Source organism: Podarcis gaigeae, assembly GCF_964106915.1.
Source record: "Podarcis gaigeae genome assembly, chromosome: 7".
In the NCBI taxonomy this organism is placed as follows: Eukaryota; Metazoa; Chordata; class Lepidosauria; order Squamata; family Lacertidae; genus Podarcis; species Podarcis gaigeae.
The window spans coordinates 79,988,937-80,012,738 of record NC_139683.1 but is presented as its reverse complement, the minus strand read 5'-3'; the positions used below and the strand labels follow the sequence as shown (position 1 = coordinate 80,012,738).

General features: G+C 43.7%; 2 protein-coding genes across 3 annotated transcripts in view; one reads left to right on the top strand and one right to left on the bottom strand.

Annotated features, from left to right (window-relative positions):
* Positions 1–389: 389 nt before the first annotated feature.
* Positions 390–22,715, top strand: LOC310849484 (uncharacterized protein). Of its 2 annotated transcripts, XM_083749731.1 has the most exons (4): positions 390–1,561; positions 3,844–3,940; positions 5,226–5,309; positions 22,282–22,715. In XM_083749731.1, the coding sequence occupies exons 1-4, from the start codon at positions 1,447–1,449 to the stop codon at positions 22,319–22,321; spliced, it is 336 nt and encodes a 111-aa protein (XP_083605857.1). In that variant the 5' UTR covers positions 390–1,446; the 3' UTR covers positions 22,322–22,715. The 2 variants fall into 2 exon arrangements, 1 of the variants encoding a protein (XP_083605857.1); XR_014566919.1 differs by lacking the exons at positions 390–1,561; positions 3,844–3,940; positions 22,282–22,715 and adding an exon at positions 8,943–10,239 and having other exon boundaries at positions 5,197–5,309.
* GABBR2 (gamma-aminobutyric acid type B receptor subunit 2) overlaps positions 4,494–23,802 on the bottom strand; it is a 277,930-nt gene continuing 258,621 nt past the window's right edge. Inside the window, exons 14-19 of the mRNA XM_083749682.1 lie at positions 21,610–21,720; positions 20,113–20,337; positions 17,128–17,310; positions 13,454–13,583; positions 8,396–8,513; positions 4,494–7,759 (exon numbers count right to left, since the gene is read on the bottom strand). Of these exons, the coding sequence (XP_083605808.1) occupies positions 7,594–7,759; positions 8,396–8,513; positions 13,454–13,583; positions 17,128–17,310; positions 20,113–20,337; positions 21,610–21,720 (933 nt within the window). The 3' untranslated portion in view covers positions 4,494–7,593. The remainder of the gene's footprint in view (positions 7,760–8,395; positions 8,514–13,453; positions 13,584–17,127; positions 17,311–20,112; positions 20,338–21,609; positions 21,721–23,802) is intronic.

Sequence of the window (23,802 nt, the reverse complement as noted above, 5' to 3'; positions counted from 1 at the left end):
TAGTGGAGTCTGTAACTCGAAGTATTTGTAACCCGAGGTACCACTGTATTCACTATTTTGCAATATTTGTTAAAAGTGGGTAACTTTTTCAACTATTGAAAGTCTTTGTGTGGTGGTGCACAATCGTGTGAGGAAAATGAATAGGACTAGTGTGCTCGGTCCCTGCTCCTGCCCACCTAGCAGTTCAAAAGCATGTCAAAGTGCAAGTTGATAAATAGGTACCGCTCTGGCGGGAAGGTAAACGGCGTTTCCATGCTCCTCTGGTTCGCCAGAAGCAGTTTAGTCATGCTGGCCACATGACCCAGAAGCTGTCTGGGGACAAACGTTGGCTCCCTCGGCCTATAGAGCGAGATGAGCACCGCAATCCCAGAGTCGTCTGCGACTGGACCTAATGGTCAGGGGTACCTTTTACCGTTAGTGTAACCTGCACAGTTTCTTCATTTTCAACTCTTAATGGATAGTGCTCAGATGGGGGGATCACCTTATGGAAGCAAAATGCAGCTTACCTATGATAAAATAAATTAAGGCATTGGCCTTTTTGTTGACTCTTGCCTCTGTGGTGCTGAAATCAGAGAGGGAAAGGTTTTAGTTGTCTTTCCATAAATAGCTTGTGCTGGGTCAATTTTTCTCTAAATTACACACGGCCAACTAAAAAACTCTCCGACTAATTGTTAAAACCAGTGCAATCTTCTTTTCCCCCAGGAAAGTGAGCCCAGTCTTATAAGTGGATCAGATATCAAGCTTGCAGCAGTGGCATAGCAATTGTAGCAGAGATTGATATCTCATTCTGTCCTTTATGCTTAAGCAAATCTTAAAGCCTCTTTGGGGAGCTTCTAATGCATTGCTGAAAATTTAACCAAGTCCAGCACATCTCCTTAACAAAGTCGTTCCTATATTGCTTCTGTAAAAAGAAATTGACATGATTTATTTTTTTAAAATTGAAACCTCAGCAATAGAGCAATTCACTCCTGTGTGCTCTCCACTTGAGACCCTTTAACTTAAGATACACAAGTAAACCACCACCAGCTTGCCTCTGCCCGAGACCCTGAATTTCTGTCAGTCAGATTTAAACAGCACCAGGCTTGATAAAATAATGGGTCTGACACCATGTCAGTCATCATATATTCACATATTTATAAAGCAAAACGGCACAGAAAATGCATCGCTATGAGGTCATCCATCCTTAGGAGGCTGGGGCAGTTCATGGTTCTGAGGCCGCAGTGCAAATGAACCAGGATCCTTCAAGACCTTTGCATTTTGTTAGGAATAGTCTGCCGAGGTTAGAGGTGGAAGCAATTTTAATACTTGTTAAGTTTTTCCAGTAAAATACACCCAGTCACTGGGAGAAATGCGGCCAAGCAAGTGGTTATTTTGAAGCCTGTGCTGACAGGTATCGTAAGGCATTGAAGAGGGTGAAGTGAGGAGTGCTTGGATTCCTATCTCTGGATGAAATCAGAAGCGAGCACCAAAGAAGAATGGCCAGTCCTCCCTTGCAAGTTGGGCAAGAGTCAATTCAGTGTATGGAACCGGAACAAAATGGCACTTCAGGCCAAGAAAATGGGTGAGTAGCTTCCATTGTAAATGTGTCCTGGCACATGAGCATTTTTAATGTTACATATATATAATTTAAGGTTACATCTTTTTTAACGGGTTGGCTTGACTTCCTCATCAAGAAATCAATGCTCACATTAGTCTTCACTCCCTCTGGAAAATATTTTCTGTCATCCCAGCAAAAACTGAGCCTGCCGTTCCCCCAGACGATAAGAACCTTTGTATTTGTAGGAGCTGCTACATTCTTCCTCTGGAAATAATTCCTAAGCATGAATAATAGTTATGGCCACCAATGTAGACCCCTTCAAAATTAACGGAGGATAATGCTTTCTGTGTCTGTTATCCTACATCCAAGATTGGTGGGAGCATGCCATTAATTGCTGAAAAATGGCAGCTGGGTATTTGGCTAGTCACTTTTGGAAACAGGATATCAGACTAGGTAAGCCTTAGGATTGATCCAGCAGGGCAGTTCTGATGTCTTACCGGTTTCAAAAGCAATGGCCTGGGAGCTGAGGCCAGAGTTTCTCATGGGAAGTAGCCACTTTAAAAAACAACAACAAAAAAACAACAACATGCCTGTAAAGGAACAGTGAAAATCCATTTGTGAATGGGAAGGAGTGCTGAAGAAACATGCAGGGAGTTGTTTTGAAAGCAGCATTGATTTTTTTAAACTTCCACTGAGGTCATGACTAATGTCTGAAAAACCAGGGCAACATACGTTAAAATGCAACTTCATATCATCTCGCATTAGGAAAACAACTGGGAACCTGAGTATATTTTTTAATCAGTGTGTGCTGTCTGCTCTGAGGTTTCCCATTGAGTTTAAGCTTATTTTCAGTTAACTAGGTATTGGATTGCAGCCCAAGAAATGGGATGCTGTGTTATTGGACAATTTATAGGGAGCTATTATCCACTTTGCGGAGTACAGTGGTACCTCGGGTTAAGTACCGTATTTTTTGCTCCAAAAGACTTTTTCCTTCCTAAAAAGTAAGGGGAAATGTGTGTGCGTCTTATGGAGCGAATGCAGGCTGCGCAGCTATCCCAGAAGCCAGAACAGCAACAGGGATCACTGCTTTTGCTGTGCAGCGATCCCTCTTGCTGTTCTGGCTTCTGAGATTCAGAATCTTTTTCTTCTTGTTTTCCTCCTCCAAAAACTAGGTGCGTCTTATGGTCTGGTGCGTCTTATACAGCGAAAAATACGGTACTTAATTCGTTCCGGAGGTCTCGGGTTAAGAACTTTGCTTCAGGATGAGAACAGAAATTGCGTGGTGGCGGCAGCGGGAGGCCTCATTAGCTAAAGTGGTACCTCAGGTTAAGAACAGTTTCAGGTTAAGAATGGACCTCCAGAACGAATTAAGTTCTTAACCCAAGGTACCACTGTAATTCCTATGCAGCTATTGTCGACTGTTATGAAAGGCATAATAAACATGTCTCAAAAGACAAGACATTTTCTAACTCTGATATGGGAGAACCGAGAACATCCATGTCTTCTTGCCCCACATGTCTTACAATGTGGTTATGACAACTCCCATCGAGTTGTTTGCAGGGATCACTGCTGCCAACTTTGCAAGCAGATTTCTGGTAACTCCGTTGCTATTTGGGAGCATCAGTGTCATCTACCTTCAGCTTGGGCAATGCTTCAAATAATTTAACACAGTGCATCTCAGTTCCTACATATATGGAGAGCAATATCTTTGCCATAGTTGTTTCATGGAAGTATAAGCCTATTCAATTAAGTAGATGGGGACAAATCTGAGCAAACAATTTGCATTGCAATGCAAAATACTTATTAACACCTGTAACATTTCATTAATATTGGTTTGCTGCAGTTTGTCCCATAAACGTTGTCTGTCTTTAAGAATGAAGGCTGCTGTAAAATCATCAAAGGCAATACACAACTTATTTAGATCCCATGATGTTTCTATTAGCCTAAAAGGAAGTTGTAGTCCATAGTACCTCTTCCCTTATGGAAAACAGCATCATAAAAGCGGCTGATGCTGATCAATTTAACAAATGTAGACAAATTAAAAGTTTTTGATGGGCCTTGGGGTGGTCCCTTTCCCCTTTCTGGTGTATTGGGATTTATAACCCTTCTACTTGACAGGGAGCTTTAGAATTGCTACAAGTCACACACAGCACAGGCTCATTTTTCAAAAAACAAAACCCTGTTCAGAAATGCGTACAATTTGCCATGTAATACACTTGTACCCACTTTGCAACAAATGATTCTAAAAATAATACATTAAACTACACAAAGGCCACATTCACTGTTAATTCCGTCTTTCTGTGCAGGTCCCCTCGTCATTACCAGACTGTTGAGATCAGAACCATGGCAGCATACGGGAGAGTCACTTCCACACTGTATCCAACCAATCTCACTCTGGGAATGGTAAGGACCTCCATGGTACATTATATCATCCTAAAAAGTAGCTTCTAGGCTAGGGGTGGGGAACTTGTAGCTCTCCAGATAGTGCTGGACTCCAGCTTCCACCAGCCATGCAGCTAACGCTGCCAGTGGCAAGGGATGATGGGAGTTGTAGTCCAGTGAACAGCCACAGGGTCACATATGTAGGCAGTTATGGGAAGAAGAAAAGGTTTGCTCCCTTGACTGGATGCTCTGCAGGACTTTGTGCTGCAGTATGTAGGCGATGGTGCAGGCACACTGCACAACAACTTTTCTCTCTCCTTGTTGCTCGTGAGTGGTCTAGGATAGAGTCTACTGGAAGACAGGGTCTTTTCTTAGACTAAAGGCTTGGCCAGGGCTCTGGACTATGAAGCACCTCCCACTTCTCTCTAGCTAGGCCTTTGCCTGTAATACAGAAAGAGATCCATTGCTCCCTATCTCACCAAATGGGGCCTGAGTGAACTTTTTTCCGTCCTAGCAGTGTGTACCTGCAATTTTACAAGGGTTATCTGTAAGAAAGAGAACCACTAAGTAGTAATTAGGTTTTCTCTATTTTATTAATAAAACAGATTTTTGCAACAATTTATTAAAAATTGGTTTTCATGCAGTATAAGGGGTATACAAGAAATTCTCCATGTATTCTCTCTTTTTTTAAAATAATTTTTGACAGTTCCAGTCTAGATTAAAGCATTTTGTGCACTATCATTGTTGGAAAATGCCATTGGGGCATAGCTCATCATAAATTTTTACAGTACATTTTTGCTGCAGTATAAAAAAAACAGAAACATTAAATAGCTATAGTCACTTTTGTGGGCCTTATTTTCTGCAGGAAATTTAAAAAAAAATGTTGTGGGAGAAACTACAGTTGCATTGGAGACAAAGAATGTACTGCATGATTTAAACCTAAGAAACAGCACACGGTCAGTATTCACAAAGAGTTACAGACACACACTCACCGCCAACAGTCCAATACTTTTTGGAAATTTTTTTTGATTTGTTTCCTGCTATGTTGGAATAATATTTTCTACAGAAATGTTTGTGTATACATTATATACAGTATTATTGTTCTTTTTTGAAAAGTAATATTTATTTGTATTAAATAAAGTCCTGATGAAGTTTATTAATAAATTAAGAGAATACTGGCAACACACATACATACACGCTCACACACTCACACCAGACGACACCTTCAGTGGTTAGTGCTCAAACCGAGTGATGTGTCCTACTCCCTGTGCGGTAGACTTACTCACTGTTGTCCTAACACTTCCAGGTGCCTCCATGACCTCTCAACGATACGTGTGCAGGGAGAGATTCTGTGGTGCCCCCAGTGGATTAAGCGTCATGTGTTTCAAAGGTAATATAATCAGGAAGGAGGGAGCAGGGGCATCCGCAGTAACTTGGTTGATATAATCTCCTCTCTCATGCAGATATTAAAACGCTATATCCTGGGAACACTGGTGGGAAAAAGGTTCATTCCTATGGCATGAGAGAAGACAGTGCAGTAACAAAAGGACACACACCCTTCCCTCTCCACACTGCCCTATTGTGCTAGCTTAATTAATACAAGATTTAGAAATGGCAGCTGGCCAAGATCACCAATGTTGCATGCCAAATTGCCATCCAGTTGGAGTGGCCAAGGCTGGAGACAGCCAACACGGTGGGGAAAAAAGTGAAGGTGGCAGTAATTTCATCTCTCATCATGCTGGGCACACAGGTGTTGCAGAATTTCGAAGCACTACCCCCTCCTTAAAAAATAATAATGATACAGAGACAATGGAGCATACAACACTTGGGGTTTTTTTTTTTGCCTGTCTCCAGCGCTCAGCCACACTCTGAATGTTGCTTCTACGCCATTCACATGATTTGCATATCCTGCTCACAGCTTGCCATGGGAAGGAATGAGAGCTTTACATAAGCACATTTCTTCATGAATAGGCCTGGCTCACTCAATCTAAAGATTGTGTGGGTGAGGCCTTTTCACAGAGCAGTGCTTTTCAACTGGTGGTACTTCACAGTGTGTTTGGTGGGTTGAGTACCAGCAGCTGAAAAGCACACTTGTCGGTGCATGGAAATGCAGGCGCCTTAGCTCCGAGCGTCCTATACGCAGTAAGGCAATGAGGAAGATTAGGCCTTGCTTCCATGCCGGTCCAGTGCAGAATCCACCGTGCTGGGGGTTATGTGGAAAGTGCCCTATAACTACATAAGCGATAAGAAGGTCAGAGAATGCAGTATCTTCAATAATGCGAGTGCTGTGCCCACAGCAAGGATCCCACTGAAATTCTCTGTTTCAGGTAATGGTGGAAAAGATCTTTGGATCACACATGCACAATCTTAATCACTGCAGGCTTGCACAGAACCACTAGCAGACAGGCAGCACATGCTTGTTTCAGACCTCTATCAGTTAGTGATGGAATCACTCAAACATTTCAGTTGAGCTCCCTGCTGTTGCACTCTGATAGGAATTCTGTTACTCTTTTAGGAAGGGAGTAGATTGAATCATTATTTCTCGGGGGGGGGGGAAGAGACCATTTTTTAAAAAATAAAAAATGTCTTCTACAAAAAACTTATTCACTTCTTGCCTTTAGTTTTCTAATTCAAAGGACAAGGGGGATTCCCCACCCCTACCCCCCATATTAGGCGAACTTGGTTCAGACTGTCTTATTCTCAACTACCACTGTCACACACGCAGATATGAAGCAAAGGTTGTGTATATACTATCTGTGCCTCTGCAAAATTCAGCTGCAGCAGCAAAGTGGTGTCTAAACATCCCACCCCCCACCCCACCTTGCTAAATTAACTGTACTGTAATTATGTTGTGGTTTAAATCAAGCAAATCCTGGGGAGGGGGACAAGCCATCCTGTGACATTAAGACTTCCGTAGCCATTCTCAGCCTTGTGCTGTTGGACCTAGTTTTCAGAGCCACCTCTGGAACCCTGCATCTTATCAGGAGGAAGGAATGGCTGCAAATAGCATCTTGTTTTCCCTACCTGGTAGCCTTTCTGAGATCCTGGCCCTGGCCCTGCTTCCCCCTTGAAGCATTCTCCATCCCAAGCGTTTCTTGAGATGTGTGGAGCTGGGCTAAGTGAAAGTCTCAATGACACCCGAAGAACCGTTTCATAGTGTCTCCTCCTCCCCACTGAACGTAGTCCCAGAAATGAATGTCGGCCCAACTAGCCGGTGCCTCCAGCACCTGAATGAAATCCCTGCAAAACAAAAGTGTTTCCATTTCAGTTAATATAACTCTGTTTTCTTTTTGCACGTGGCTCCACATTTTTCAGTAGCCATATAAAGTTTAGTGACACTTGAGCGGGGTTCTTTTGTCTTTGTTCTTTGTCGAGTCTGTTTCCCAGCCACCCTGGCCTCTGTAGAAATCTGGGAAGAAACATGGGTTTGGTGACTTTCCTCAGGAAGAAATAAAAACGTCCACAAGTAAGGCTACAGATCCAACCTCCGGGTGACCCTCTCCACTTCACATGCTTTCCCACAGCAGTGGAGCTGGTCTTCCCTTGACGATGGCCTTGTAAAACTAGTTCCTCTGTGCTAAGAGTAAGAGAGTATGTAGAAGGCAAGAGTTTCACACAAGACGTTCGGTCCAGCCATTGAGTACCAAAAGCAAGTTCACGGAGCTCTGGTCCTCCTACAGGCCAGAGACCATCACACGGAAAGATGGCGGCACGTGCCGGTGCCTTGGGCTGGCGCTGGGGCTGACGCACGGACTGGCACAGCTGGCATCGACCCCTCCTATTGATGGCAAATAGGCATGATGGAGAATGGGCAGTTGTAAGGAGAGTCGACGCTGTATGCTGCAAAGGCAGAAAGGAGAAAGATGAACAGGAAGGAAATGGAGCGAGGGCTTTGCTAGCAGGCTATTGACAAAAGTGTCCCTCGTTTGTGAGATGCCTTACAGCCACAAATAAATCCAGTGGGCGGCCTGACAAAATAGCCCATGGAACGAGCAAAAGCAATACACCCAAGTTATAATACCGCTTCTTTCTTAACAAACCACTATGAGGCCTTGGGTTTGCTTCTCTCTTTCTTTGATCATTTGTAAAGCTAAATACTTGCTTGCTAGCCACCCAAGCCCAGCATTAACGCTGAGGCAGTATTTTGTACAGAACAGAACACAGAAATGTCACCATGCTTGAAAACCAGAACTTCAGGTCTCCAGAGTTGGCTGGGGGCACCGTTAACAAGGCCCTCAAATTACAAAAGATTTTGTTTTACTAAATCTTGCCATAAATATGTATGTGTTCGAATGATTAACATTTTACTCAGAAAGACCAAGGGCACAGCGACAACTGTTAGCTTGTATCTCAAAGGATCCTTTGAGACATAATTTTGTAAGTAAGCGATGCACAGATTTAACAAAAAATGCTAAGGACTGAGCAAGCAACCTCAGTTCTTGTGACCATGTAACAAAAAAGAACCATTCTACTTACTGTTCTGGGGAATTGATATCTTCTGTAAAGTCTTTGCTCGTTCTGGAGGGCTCTGTCGTATTCCACTGGGCTTGCGGATTTTGATCAAGGTGGTTTTTCAATACAGCCTTTTCACCATCTAGGAAAAGGGAGAAAAGTGTCTTATATTATCATTTTTCCAAAGTAAATTTATTTTTCCAGAGCTGCAAGGATGATTCTGTAATCTACCGCAGTGCTTCTAAACTTATTTACTGAATCTACTGAATTCTTATGATAGCTAAGAAACATACCATTAAAATAATAATAATAATAATTTTATTGTTTATACCCCGCCCATCTGGCTGGGTTTCCCCAGACCAGTTAGATGTATTAAAATAACACAAAATATAAAAATATGACCCTGACAAACAGATGGTTAGTTCGCAGCATCCAATAATATCCTCAACCATCAATTAGATTTTAAACACATTGAAACATATATGCTTTTACTTGCACCCCCAATTACTAGCAAATGTCTCTGTTGGTGAGAAATTCTGGAGGGACATTGTCACTTCTTCTCTGTTCCCAGTTCCAAAAAGCAGGTTGTCTGTCTTTCCTGCCACCACCCAAAACGAAATTGCTGCTGTACAAGTGACCGGATGAAGATCTGATCCCTTGCACACAGCAATACACAACAGTTCTCCACCTGGCCCAGAAGAGCTCTCTACAAAGCACAGTGAAGGTGGTAGCTGCAACACACACAGTGCAATCCTGTACATGGCTATGCAGGACCCTCCGCTACCTTCTCTGGGAGAAGAAAAAGCTAAGGAGCAAATCCTACACAAATCTGGAGTACAGTCCTTAAGACCGTTGGATGGCATCTTGTACACCTCCTTCCGGCAACTCCTGCCGCCAATCTGTTGCCAAACGTATTGCTCTGCTTTCCTTTGGACCGCATCAGTGAGGCCGAGAGAGGGGTCCTGTTGTCTGGGCAGCCCAAGACCTCCATACATACTGCCCAGGCATACATGCTGGCAAGGTCACTTTGGTGCTGCTAACACAGCTGTTTGACTTCACCCCTGGAAGCACACTCCATTCTCTCAAGACAGGCAGATGCCAGTTATGCAGAGTATGAGCCATTGAGCTTACTGTGACTTTCTGCTAGGAAGGTGTGTGAAGCCAACACATCAGTTGCTGAATGGAGGAGATAAATTCCTCCCTGGAATTTTATTTCTTTCCCCCATCTTGTTTTAATGCCTTCCCTCCTCTCTTTGGTGGCAATGGTGGCTGCAGTGCTCCCATCAGGAACCTCTGCATCTCCTAGACCTTAAAGCAAGCAGACAACTTGAAGACAAAACCCCAAAGTCAAAACAGCACTCTCCCTTCTCTCTTCTAGGAAAACACAACTGAATTATTCAAGACCTAGACATTTCTATGTTTAGAAATATGTCTCAAATCCTGGGTTTGTTCCAAATGCTGCAAACCAAACACAATCTCACTCTTGGACTCCACTGCTCCCAAAGGGCTATAAGCAACACCTGTGGCAGCTAACTACGGCCACTTCCTGGTTTGTTCTGTGTGGCTCCCAATCCCTCTTCTCTATACCATGCACCCTGATAGTCCTATGGCAATAAAATAAATAAATAAATAAAGGCATTTATTTTTCAACCAGCTAGACAGAAAAACAAAATCCCACCAAAGCACCATTAAGCATTTTGTAATTTAGAACAAACCACAGAGCCTAGGACTTGCCGATCAGAAGATCGGCGGTTCGAATCCCCGCGATGGGGTGAGCTCCTGTTGCTCGGTTCCTGCTCCTGCCAACCTAGCAGTTCGAAAGCACAAAGTGCAAGTAGATAAATAGGTACTGCTCCAACGGGAAGGTAAACGGCATTTCTGTGCGCTGCTCTGATTTGCCAGAAGCGGCTTAGTCATGCTGGCCACCTGACCCAGAATTTGTACGCCCCTTGGCTCCCTCGGCCAATAAAGCAAGATGAGTGCCGCAACCCCACAGTCGTCTGCGACTGGACCTAATGGTCAGGGGTCCCTTTACCTTTACCTAATTTAGAACAAGGCTGCATTGCTGGAGGCCACTGCATCCTGCAGACAGCAGTCCCACAACTGGAGGCACAATTTGTGAAACTGCACAATTACCCAGGAGCGACCGGGTTCTAAAGTAAAACGGCGTTAATCCTTGCCAATGGACATATGAGTTTCAACTCCCTCCTTTAACAGTGACAGTTCTCCTGATGCCTTGTTATTTACCTACATGTCAGGTTCCTGATCATTATGTCTGCTGCATGAACCATCACAGTACTACACAGCCCCTTTATCTGAAACCGTGTCACATTAAAATAAAGTTCATTATTCCCTCGTCCCAAAAACCTCAGATCTATTTACAGCGGCATTGTCTATTTTAGCGCACATTCAAAGTAACTCTGCAAAGATAAACATTCTGTCCTGTCACCAGTTACTCTTTAAAAGATTTCCAAAGTAAACCAGGCTCACTTAAAAAAAAATATTCCCCCCCCCCCAATTTACTCTAACATGGTGGGGGGGGGGGAACAAGGCAGGGAGAAGGAGTGCCCCGGTTTCTGGACTTGCCCAGGAGCCCTTGGTAATACCCGCTGAAAAGAAAGGAAAGGCTACTTGAATATTTCACCCCCATTCCATAAGTCAGGGCATTAAGGTAAAGGTACCCCTCACCATTAGGTCCAGTCGTGGCCGACTCTGGGGTTGCGGCACTCATCTCACTTTATTGGCCGAGGGAGCCAGCGTACAGCTTCCGGGTCATGTGGTCAGCATGACTGAGCTGCTTCTGGAGAACCAGAGCAGCGCACGGAAACGCTGTTTACCTTCCCGCCAGAGCGGTACCTATTTATCTACTTGCACTTTGAAGTGCTTTCGAACTGCTAGGTTGGCAGGAGCAGGGACCGAGCAACGGGAGCTCACCCCGTCGCGGGGATTCGAACCGCCGACCTTCTGATCGGCAAGTCCTAGGCTCTGTGGTTTAACCCACAGCGCCACCCGCGTCCCTATTCAGGGCATTAGATTACTCCTAAAGCATATGCTGAAATGGAGTTGCTATATAGGGAAGAAAAGATGCAAATGCACAGAGCAGGCCCAAAATGGCTTCTGGAGGCTGGCTATCTTAGCTAGATACAGACATTTCTTTTCTGAGAACAGTATACTACAGTCATGTGAGGCCTGTTCGATGAGGCTCACATTTTGCTGTTTCAGATCAGTGGGAGAGAAGAGAAAGCTGCAGATCAGCAATTCCAAACTATACTCCCCCATTTTAGACTTTCATACACCAGTAAGCTGTAAAACGTTGCCAGTTTGGGAGATTAGTGTAACACTAATGAGCAAACGTGGACACCACACACAATCTTCTTCTGTTTTGAAGTTTTGATTATGGCTCCCACATGCTGAACAGTCCCTAAGAAGCTACATCAATGTTGGGGAATTGATAAAATTCTTATCATTTGGGAAAAAACAATGCTGGTGTGAAGGGTTTGTTTCCTTCTTTTGTAGGGGATGACCAAAATTTCATTTTTGACCTCATTAACTACAATGTTCATATGACTGACAACAGTCTCTCCCTTGTCTATAAAGTGCCTCCAGAGCCTATCAACTTCTTAGTTTCTCTCACCACCAATTCTTCTATACTGTATGGGCCCGAATATAAGCCACACCCAAATATAAGCCGCACCTTTAAAATTCAAGGGTGGGGGAGAGAAAAAGTCAATACTCAAATATAAGCCACTCCCTTAAAATTCCGCAGGCACTCACACCCTTTCCATTTTACCTTATGTCTGTTTCAGCAGCGATATCGTAAAAGCCAATTTTTGTAAGGTCACAAATTTAAGCCACACTTTAACTTTCCACAATCGGAATTTGGGGGGAAAGTGAGGCTTATATTCAGGCCAATATGGCACTTTCTGCCATTGCTAAGTTACCAGGAAACTATGTACTCTGCAATTCTGCAAAGGCACAACGCCCCCCCTTCCAAATCGGTGACAGTGGGTGCTGCCCAAGAAGCCCAGCTTTCATATTTCATGAAGGTGAAGGTAGGTTTTGAGTGTGTGGACAATGTCTGGTGAAAACCTGGTGTTTCCTTCTTAGGTTCTGTGTTAGGTAGGCAGCAACAGGTCACAAAGCTATGCTTGTTAATGGAGATAGTAAATATGTAGTGGTCTATAGAAGAGTTGACAGTGGTTTAAGAGAAACTTAGGTCCGTATGGTTAACATTAGAAAGCTGGAGGGCCAGATACTCTTCCCTACCCCCAATCAACACTCCTCATGTTTCCTCATGATGCTAACCAGCCACTTCCAGTATTTCATTTACTGGAGTATATCCTAGACAGGGAAAAGGAAATAGGAGAAACGTGGAAAAAGGAGAAAATGTGGTTTTGACAAAGGATTTGTTGTCAAATCTTCTTCACTCCATCCCAAACGCCTCGTGCATACAATGCTAGCTGACTGACCCACAGACTCGCCCACAGACTCGCCAAAGTGTTGCATGCTCTGGTTATCTCCTGCTTGGATTACTGCAATGCGCTCTTCGTAGGGCTACCTTTGAAGGTGACCCGGAAACTACAACTAATCCAGAATGCGGCAGCTAGACTGGTGGCTGGGAGTAGGCACCAGGACCATATAACACCGGTCCTAAAGGAACTTCATTGCCTCCCAGTGCATTTCTGAGCACAATTCAGAGTGTTGGTGCTGACCTTTAACGCCCTAAACAGCCTCGGCCCAGTATACCTGAAGGAGCGTCTCCACCCCCTTCATCCAACCTTGACACTGAGGTCCAGCTCCAAGGGCCTTCTGGCGGTTCCCTCACTGCGAGAAGTGAAGTTACAGGGAACCAGGCAGAGGGCCTTCTTGGTAGTGGCACCCAACCTGTGGAAAGCCCTCCCATCAGATGTCAAGGAAATAAACAACTATCTGACTTTTAGAAGGCAGCCCTGTATCGGGAAGTTGTCAATGTCTGATGTTTCAGTATGTTCTGATATATGCTGTGAGCTGCCCAGAGTGGCTGGGGAAACCCAGCCAGATGGGTGGGGTATAAATAATAAAGTAGTTGTTGTTCTTCCCTACCTTTATTTTCTGTAAAGTTCCGTATACTGAGGATGTCATTGAGCTCCTGATAGTGGTTCTGCTTAATATATGTTGTCTTGTCAGGGGTGTCTTGAAGCTGCATAGTGACTTCTTCTAAAGCTTTGTCCAACTGTTAAAAGAAAAGCATGTTACAATAGCATTAACATATTTTGTAAGCAGGTTTCATTAACTTTCCTTGCAATCTTATGGACCAAAGTTATTTTTCTCTATGGGGTTCCCTTCCAATCATGCGTAAAAGTTGTAGTTATTTCTTCTAACACATTCCTGGACACCCAGACAGGCAAAGGTGTCCTCTGTAATTCAGTGATACCGTACGTGTCGGCTCCAGGGGACTGAAGTATTGTAAAGGTAAAGGTAAAGGTAAAGGTACCCCTGCCCGTCAGGGCCAGTCGTGACCGACTCTAGGGTTGCGCGCTCATCTCGCTCAAGAGGCCGTGAGCCGGCGCTGTCCAAAGACACTTCCGGGTCACGTGGCCAGCGTGACGAAGCTGCATCTGGCGAGCCAGCACCAGCACCGCACACGGAAACGCCGTTTACCTTCCCGCTAGAAAGCGGTCCCTATTTATCTACTTGCACTTAGGGGTGCTTTCGAACTGCTAGGTGGGCAGGAGCTGGGACCGAACGATGGGAGCTCACCCCGCCGCGGGGATTCGAACCGCCGACCTTTCGATCAGCAAGTCCTAGGCTCTGTGGTTTAACCCCCAGCGCCACCCGCGTCCCTTGAAGTATTGTGGGGCCCCTTAATTATTATTTTAGGGGGGCCCATTATTGAGGCTGGGCACGGAGCAACGTCAGGACATCATGCGGCATCACAAACATGATGTTGACACGTCACATTGGGCTCCCCCAAAGTGCTTACGAAGATGGTGCCCCTGATAGGGTGTCCACAGATGCGTCACTGGAAAAAATGGGCCCATTTGCACATGGTATCCAAAGGTAGGGGAAACGCACCACACATGTAACTTCCAGAGGCATGGGAAGCATCAAGGGTGAGTGGGTGGCTGGTCAATGGCGTTGAGAAAAGGTTGAGAGGATGCTTCATAGGTTGCTGTAGCAGCTGACAGAACTGAGAGCTGCAACAGACACCCAAAGGCTTCTCATCGCACAGAGATTCTGTATGGGAATCCTGTGTCATCTGTCATCCATGGTAAGCCCTTTCAATTCTGAACAGTCATAAGTCTTCAAAAGAAAACGACTTCTTAAGAAATCTCTCAGAGCTCTCTTTTATTCTGCTCTGAGAAATCTTTCTAGGGCACAGGCAGATACTTTTTTTTCCTGTGATGCTCCTGAACACCTCTCTCAAATGCTCCTTCGTGTGAGGAACAGAGCACATTTGTCAACTTTTAAAGTGTCACAGCTTTGCTCTGATGCGTTTTGCAATATTCCACCTCCTCACAAATTTTCAACCATAAAGGGGAGCATGCTCCCTCTGAAGTAAAAATAAAAAAGAAATAACGCTCCAAGGTTTGAAATCCTTCAGCACACAGCCTGTATCGCCAGCTCGTGTTTTTAAAACAGTATTCACTGGGTTGATTCTAAAGGAAAACGTCAGGCCTGGATTTCCCGTCCCATAAGAAACTTGCTGCACTTTGTTCTCTATCTTCTTTCCTGGCTGTCCTATGAGGAAACGGAATTCCTGTTGTTCACCTCATCCTGAGGGCAGGATTTTGGCAAAGCGTGTATCTCCTGGGGGGCCACTGCTTGCATGTGCCTATTATGTGGTTTCATGCACATAAGAGTCCTTTCAGTTTTATACCTCTGAAATCCATTTCAATGTTTCTTCTCCATACTACTGGGCAGTGCTTGTTAGAAAATATTTTTTACAGAGGGTTGTTTTCCACCCTCTTGAATTAGTTATTCCTTGCCCACCATAAGCTCCAGAAATCTGAGGTCCGCTGTGGGCAAGTAGGCATTTGCTTATATGTGCACACACACCTTTTTAAACCTCCATTTTTAATTATGAAATACAAGTTTTTCAATTACCAAATTTTCACAAAACAGCAGTCAAAAATGTTTGTTTGTGTGCTCCAGGCCAGGAAGCCTTAGGTCTGTTTTAAGTATGCAAACAGGTATTTGTATGCAGGTATGTACACACCTTTTAAATTTGTTTTTGAAATACAAGCTTTGCACAAAAGAGCACCCCTTTTTTTGTGCAACTCTGGTATATATGTGTTGCTCTAAATCAGGATTTGGAGTTGCACACGTGAAAGGCTGCTGCTTCCTTTCTTTTCCAGCCTCCTGAACCTGTTTTTAATACAGCTGTTTTGTGCAGGAGCAGTTATGTGCAAAAGAGCTGTTTTAGAAATTAAAGAATCTGCAAATGTGCCTTCAGCAACAACGAAAAAAGCAGACTGCACCCTTTCCTTTGGGTGGATGGAAACAAATAGGTAGTTTGCACTCATGCCTAGAAACTTGGAGGCAGTGCCGTCGAAACAGCTCACTTCCATAAAGGGATAAATAAAGGAGATAGAATTACGTAACAAGTATACTTTAAAAGGTGGCAGATCTAATTAAAAAAGAATACATGTTCTAATCTAAGATGAAAGGATCTAGGTGATCTGAAAAAGCATCATCTTTTCTAAGAGATAAAGCAGAAGTTTTCACATCAAACCCACAGGTTTGTAGCGTAGAGATGACAGTAAAACTCATACTATAGCGATCCCCACTCCCTTTTTCTGTCCTGGGACACCATCGCTGAGTAAAGCTAAATTAGCATGTAATCTGGCTAGATAGTAGTATTTTACATCACACTGAGTTCAGCAAGAGGGATGTAAGAACAGTGGGATCCAGATGTGCTTAACTTTCTGCCCCAATTAATAAGCAGCTATGTGAGAGCAAGTGCTCCAGTTATAACACAGAACACACTGCCCTGAAACTTCGTTCAGCTTCATTGAATGCCCACAAATGCTAGTGTTATGAGACTAGTCACAACTTCTTCTAGTCCACGTCTTTCCATGCCATGCATAATTCTTAAAAACTTCTATCCTTTTATCTCTTAACTACACAGTCCCAGATGCTTAAACCTGAGTTGTTCCATCCCTTCAATCATTTCGTTTGCCCTTTTTCTGAACCTTTTCCAACTCTTCAATAAACTTTTTGAGGTAAGGCGATCAGAACTGCACAGAACATTCCATATGCAGTCACACCATAGATTTGTATGGTGCCATTATGATACCGGCAAGTTGATTTCTAATTCCTTTTCCAATGAACTGTAACATGGAATCCATCTTTTTCACAGCCACCTCACACTGGGTCAACGTATTCATTGAGCTACAACTGCTACAACGTCAAGGTGTTGTTCCTGGTCAGCCACCGCCAGTTTGACCCCTCCAGGAGCGTATATGTGAAATTAAGGGGGTTTTTTTTTCTGCAAACACAGAGCATTTCCCCACCACAGTGAGAGCATCATCGTGGAAGAAGCAATTTAGATGGGAGAAATGGTCAAACTCCCTCCACACTCCTGCCCTGTACTGGATCCAATATGGGTCCCACAGTTGCTTCTAAGCGAAAAGCAAAACATCGAGAGATCCAGTCATGTACCTCGCCTGTTTTGACTCTCGAGTTTCAGATAGCCTGATGGCCTCGCAAATTGAGAATACATGCAATGCGCGCAAGACAGAACAGTCTAACCCAGAACACACACTTAGCCATACCTCTGTAATTTTCATTCTCAGCTGGTGGTTTTCTGACTGTAGACCTTCCAACCTCGATGTGCTGGCCTGGTTGACACTGGTGACTGACGTGGATGTTTTTGAGTCATCTTTCTTCTGGTTCTGAGTGAACTGGAGTCCTCTGTTTCGGGTGGCAGCATCTGGATTTGTTCTCAGTGTGATTAGCTGAAAGTTAAAGAATATCTCATTTTATTTTTGTGTATCTGTGCCCCCAAAAATGTTCATTGAACGTACATTCAAATGTGTAATGCTGGATTTGAGGCATAGTCTTCAGTAGTGCCTTGCCAATTTTATTATCCATGTGAGCTAAAACTATTTAACTACTTCCCATAACTTAGCAAAGGCACCTTAACGTGCTACTTAGCTAATGTTCGAAGCTCAAAATAATGTGTAAGGGGCTGCTGATATGGCTTCTTCGCACACTAGTGTCAAACCTCCAGGAAACCAGACTTCTCCTAGGAATCACAGATTTCTGACATTATTGATGCAATGCAGAAATGATGCCTGTGGCTTCCAAACCTCCCCTGGAAGGTAATATTTGAAGGGATCTGAAAACAACTTTTAAACACACACACTCAATTCCATTTCTCCTTTTAGAGTTCCCTTCTTCAGTATTGAGATACTGTAATTTACTAAACTTTGGCCAAAGAGATTAGAAAATTCCATTCATATGCCAATGTGGTTAAGTGTTTCAGCCCAAAGTAGATGGACTTTGTACATTCATTATTATTTATTGATTAAAGTTTATTACACACCCTTCACTATAAGACCTCACGGCAGGTTACAACAATGTAAATCGACAATATTAAAATTAGTTTAAACAATTAACCATTAAAGAATGGAGTGGGTCTATCTATCAATATTGATATGTATATTAGGAGTACTCCTAAAATATAGACCTGCTTCTTCCAGGGCAGGGCAGACCTCCCCGAGTCAATATCTTAGAACACATAACATCTCAATCTTATTAGGATTCAGCATCAATTTATTGGCCCACATCCAGCCTACCACTGTTTTCAGGCTGGTCTAGCACCTGAGCCACAACATTAGGAGGATAGGAAGTAGTAGTATTCATCTTAGCCTTTAAATAATTTGCCCATGCATGAATAAAATATAATCCAATTTAGTAAGCTAACAGCAATGTTAATTGTGAAAACCTGATATTTCACAATAATGGGAAATCACCACAGCTCTCTCTAGCGACATTATGTGGTGGGGCAGAGCTGTGGAGCCACCTTCCTAATGGCTCACCCAGACTTCTTTTTGCACCATGTTTCTAGCCACAGATCTGTGCTTTAAAGCTCTGTGCCTGAGCACTTTCTTTGTCCATTATACGTGTTGCTTCTGTTGTCTCTTAGACCTAGCTCTCCCTGAGGTGTGTCCCAGCTGTATCGCTGGAGATTATAAGTGGGGGTTCACGACTGTATAACAAACACCCAAAGCCAGCATGTCAAGGATAAGGCCAGGCTAGAAACCTTTCCCTGAAAGAATCAGGAAATGATCCTTCATTTACTTCCTGCATCCTGAATAGCCATAGCTCAGGCATGGAAAAATCCAGGAATGGCAAAGATAGAGGAATGATCAATTAAAATCTGGGGTAAAGCCCAAATAGTTAAAGCTACAAATATGGTTAGGGAAGGGAGTCAAAGCAACAATATTTTTAATAGAAAAATTGAGTTTGCTCCCCCCCTTTTTTTTACTGGAATAGGAAAATGCAGGATGAAGTAAACCCCTATGTGATATTGGGAAAATATCATTTTTGTATCTAATAATGCTGGCTATTTCTGTATGTATACTTTTATAAATATTCACATCTGCATAGTTATATATTGTATTACAGTCATACCTTGGAAGTCGAACGGAATCCATTCCAGAAGTCTGTTCGACTTCCAAAATGTTCAGAAACCAAAGCGCGGCTTCTGATTGGCTGCAGGAAGCTCTGTTGGACATTGAGTTCCAAAGAACATTTGCAAACTGGAACACTCACTTCTGTGTTTGCGGCGTTCAGGAGCCAAAACGTCTGAGATCCAAGGCGTTCGGGATCCAAGGTACGACTGTATTACAAATAAGTAAAGGTAAAGGGACCCCTGACCATTAGGTCCAGTCGTGGCCGACTCTGGGGTTGCGGCGCTCATCTCACTCTATAGGCCAAGGGAGCCGGTGTTTGTCCGCAGACAGCTTCCGGGTCATGTGGCCAGCATGACTAAGCCGCTTCTGGCGAACCAGAGCAGCACACGGAAATGCCGTTTACCTTTACCTTTATCTACTTGCACTTTGACGTGCTTTCGAACTGCTAGGTTGGCAGGAGCTGGGACAGAGCAATGGGAGCTCACCCTGTCGCGAGGATTCGAACTGCAGACCTTCTGATTGGCAAGTCCTAGGCTCTGTGGTTTAACCCACTTAGTATTAAAAGAAACTTCTCTCTGACATCTAGATTCTTATGTGTAATTTATTCATAGATAACCAGTCCCTAGAAGTGATACTGCCCTAGACAAAGCTTTGCTCTGTCAGTTCTAGACAGAAGTAGCTTTCCGTCTAATCAAGATATGGAGGGAACAGGGCAACTACCTAATGGAATAACTGCATATCCTTAAGAAGGTGATATTTCACCTTTCCTTCATGGAACTCAATATGGCAGATGTGGACCCCTTCCCTCATTCTATTCTCACAACCACCCTGAGAGGCAGATTATGCTGAGAGATGCAGTGACTGGTGCAAAACCACCCTATAAGGTTCACCCAAGTCTCACCAGTCTTAGTCCAACACTGTAACCACTAAAACCATGCTGGCTCTCAACTTACGCTTTAAGAATCATGGGCACAATCCAGTGAGCAACCATGTCCTTTTGCTGTTCCAGTTCAGTTCAGTGGGGCTTGTGGAGGAGAATTTCCCAGTGCAGGAGTGAATTTAATAGTCCTACAAAAATTATATGCAGATAACAGACCCATAATGAGTCAATGTGCTTACCTTAGGAACAAAGACTAAGCAGAGCGTAATAGTACTACAAAATATAATGACTAGTGCCACAATGCAGAATTGAACATTGGGCTGGTCCCGTGTGAGAAAGGAAACAGCAGCTCCAATAATGCACATGATGCCCACATTGTAAACACTCATGCCAATGTATTTACTGTCGTTCAGAGCAGGAATGCTCACATTTCGAGTCTCCCAAGCCAAAAAGCAACCAAATAGCTGAAATTAGAAAGAGAGAAGGAAGTGATGATTGTTAACACAATAAGCACAGTGATAGGTTTGCATACCAGACATCAAAAGAGTTCTGTTTCTATTTCTATCTGCATTCTGCTTTAAGCAGCTTATGTTGACAAATGCAAGACAGGGCAAGATCCAGGCAAAGTTAAGCACATTTAACTTCCACCAAGTGATCCTATACTCTGTCTCTCATTGAAATAACTGAAACTATTTAGCTCTGGCCCAGTAGTATTTAATTTAATTGGGGGGGGGGAGGGGCAGTTGCTTGTGAGGTATATAATTACACGACCCACCTCCTAACCACTTGGGCATGAATTACAGGTGTGATATTGAGTGATGTGCGTGCAAGCATGGGGCACATAAACTACCACATCTCCTGGGTCTTCTCTTACGGATAGGAAATATGATATGGGAGATAAACTTGTTTCGTATTGGTAAAAAGGCTTAATTATGATAAATGGTTAAAAGGCTCATTTATTTTAAAAGAATTGCACTTGCTACCTTAAATATACTGGGGAATTTGTATTAAGCTGGAGCTGTTTAAAATATTTATCAATCAGCTTTTTTTTGGCTAGTAACCAATAAGAACATGGCATCAACTCTCAGAGGTTACAGCTACTTCTTCAACTGGCTGTCATCATTTCAAGACAGACGCCAACCCACGCTTATCAATGACACGGGAGAGTATGGAATATGTGATGATAAATGGCTCACTCAACTCAGTCTTCCTCATGAGGGAGGAGTCTGTAGTCTCTATCTACATTACCATTACAACTTTGGGTTTTAATTTCATTTGAGCAAAATAGCAACCTAACATTTTAGCCATTTTATTGGCCAAGGGAGCTGGCATACAGCTTCTGGGTCATGTGGCCAGCATGACTAAGCCACTTCTGGCGAACCAGAGCAGTGCACAGAAACACTATTTACCTCCCACCGGAGCGGTTCCTATTTATCTACTTGCACTTTGATGTCCTTTCGAACTGCTAGGTTGTCAGGAGCAGTGACCGAGAAACAGAAGCTCAACCGTCGCGGGGATTCGAACCGCCGACCTTCTGATTGGCAAGCCCTAGGCTCTGTGGTTTAACCCACAGCACCACCCTTTTAGCCATTTTAGGACAACATAAATAAAACTGAAAGTGTCCTAGCAGGCTTCATGGCCAAGTGGGGATTTTTATTTAGGTCTCTCTACTCCCTAGTCCATCATTCTATCATGACACCATACTGGCTCTGAGCTACACTTACCATTAGACTTACCATGAGTAGGCCTTTGTAGGCATAGACAATGCCAAGCCAAATGGTCATGTGAGTGTTTTCACAGTGCTCCAAAATGGGAAGAATAGAAATATCTCGGCCTGCAGGGTCAGGCTGCAAGTAAAGAGAAGAGAAGAGAAGAAAGGATTTTATCCCTGAGCTTATATACATGAAAAATGAATATTGTAGTCAGGCCAGAGACTGTTGGAGACAGAAATCTAGGGGGGCGGGGAGAGAATGCTAATGAACTGGAAGCAGGTTCTTAAAGTGGTGTAGCGTGGGTTCTCAGCACCCAGGGCAAGGCAAGTAATTTGCGCCCCCTAACCCATGGATTTGCGCCCCCTAACCCGTGGATTTGCACCCCCTAACCCCCAGATGTTGCGCCCGGTGCGGCCGGCCCCCCCTGCACCCCCCACGCTACGCCACTGGGTTCTTAGGCCCACTGCTCAAGAAAAATACCACACTGAATGGTACATCCGTCAGTCATTACCATAAGCTTCTATCCTTATCATGAATTATATTGTAAAATAAAATATTAGAAGGTCCTCAATGCAGCAATATTATTTAGCATTTATAAGGCACTGTTACAACATTCATAGCACTTCATAGATGTTATCCAACAATTTGTACAAGACCCTTGCAAAGTTGGTTTATATTGTTATCCTCTTTTTACAGGTTGGGGTGGTCTGAGAGTGACGGCGGGTGCTTTGCCTAAGGGATCATGGTATAGATGGACTTTCTGATGCATAACCCAGTTTATAAATTACTATTCTGTACCAGGCATGCAAAGAAGTAAGGGGAATTTGCCAGTGGTTTTTGTATAATGTATTTGTTGTTTTGCAACATTTTAAACCGAAAAGTTTAGAAGATGTTGGCTTCACCAGTACAAAAATCTGGACATTAAATTGCATTGGAATGGACATAAAACAAATTAAACTGCAGCTATGAATGTATTAAGCATGATATGATTAATTGCAAGTTTTAATAGGTTTATAATCATGAGTTTAGAATGATAAGTTTTCTGATGAAAAGTTTAAATTATGATAAATTTTCTGCTGAAAAGATAAAATTATGATTAATTTTCTGATGAAAAGATATCATTAGCTGCATACCACCAACTCTCCTTTTGTACATTTTGATATTGTTAGAATTAACACCCAGCAGAAAGATGATGATATATTTGAACACCGGCTATTCTTTTAATATACAGCAAGTAAAATGCCCTTTGTGTTTTCTCCTTCAAAACTTAAGGATCTCTTAGCCTCTGCTGAAGATGAAGATCTGTAAGCATCTCTGACACTGGCAGCAGTTTTTGGATACTGTGTTCAGCAGCTCTGCATGGGAGTGAATTCATGTTTGGCTGTCATTCCCAGCTTACTCCAATTACTTCCAAATCTGCTGAGGCTTTTAGCTGTCAGCCCCTTGGGATTTCTCACAGCCCCCCCCCCCCCACACTCCCCATTAGGCTACCTCAAACTTTCTTTTGTAAAGGATTTCCAGATTTTGTGCTTCAAAGCGTTCACATTTCCCACCCCGTACAATAATTCTCACAAGCTAGTCAGGGGAAATAGCATCTCCTGCTTCTAGAAGCCAAGAACATTACACTGAAGTTTGGGGCAATGCAGGAGGGAAGTACGTTAGAAAATGCAGTCCACTCTCAGACTAAGCTAATAAAAGAAGCATATGAGAGAGTGAGCCGCTTGAAGAGGAAAGCTTACAGAGGTGCCCAAATGCCCAAGGCACAGAACGGACAAGACCAGGGTCGCTACTTTTAATATTCCTGCACTTGTGATTCGAGGACCTGATCCCCGCTTGGGGAATGAAGACTCGTGGACACAGTATATTAGGTTAATGGGCAAGAAAAGGCCACAACTTTATTGATTACAGCATGTGAGAAGGTATTGGCTTAGGCACTGGACCACAGAAAGTTTGACTCCACCCACTCGGAGAGGGGTGAGTCTGACGAGGGGTTAACCACCAGTCGGGGGAGCCTGTTGATGCAGATACAACTATAAGCTCTCCCCTGATGTCACCGAGGGTCGTGCCATGGCCCCCCGCCACACGGGGCATCGGACAGGATCCACGACCGCCAGATTCCTTTAACAGAATACCCGTAAGTGAAGGGGTAGGCGATGGCCACACCTTGCCCTTCCACACACCACCAACACATTCCAATGCCTAACCGCCGAATACCAA

Bases quoted from the DNA above. Each gene is read 5' to 3' on its own strand.
- LOC310849484 (XM_083749731.1), top strand. From the start codon at position 1,447: ATGAAATCAGAAGCGAGCACCAAAGAAGAATGGCCAGTCCTCCCTTGC. The intron at 1,562-3,843 runs GTGAGTAGCTTC...CTTTCTGTGCAG, and splicing joins ACTTCAGGCCAAGAAAATGG to GTCCCCTCGTCATTACCAGA. The intron at 3,941-5,225 runs GTAAGGACCTCC...TAACACTTCCAG, and splicing joins CCAATCTCACTCTGGGAATG to GTGCCTCCATGACCTCTCAA.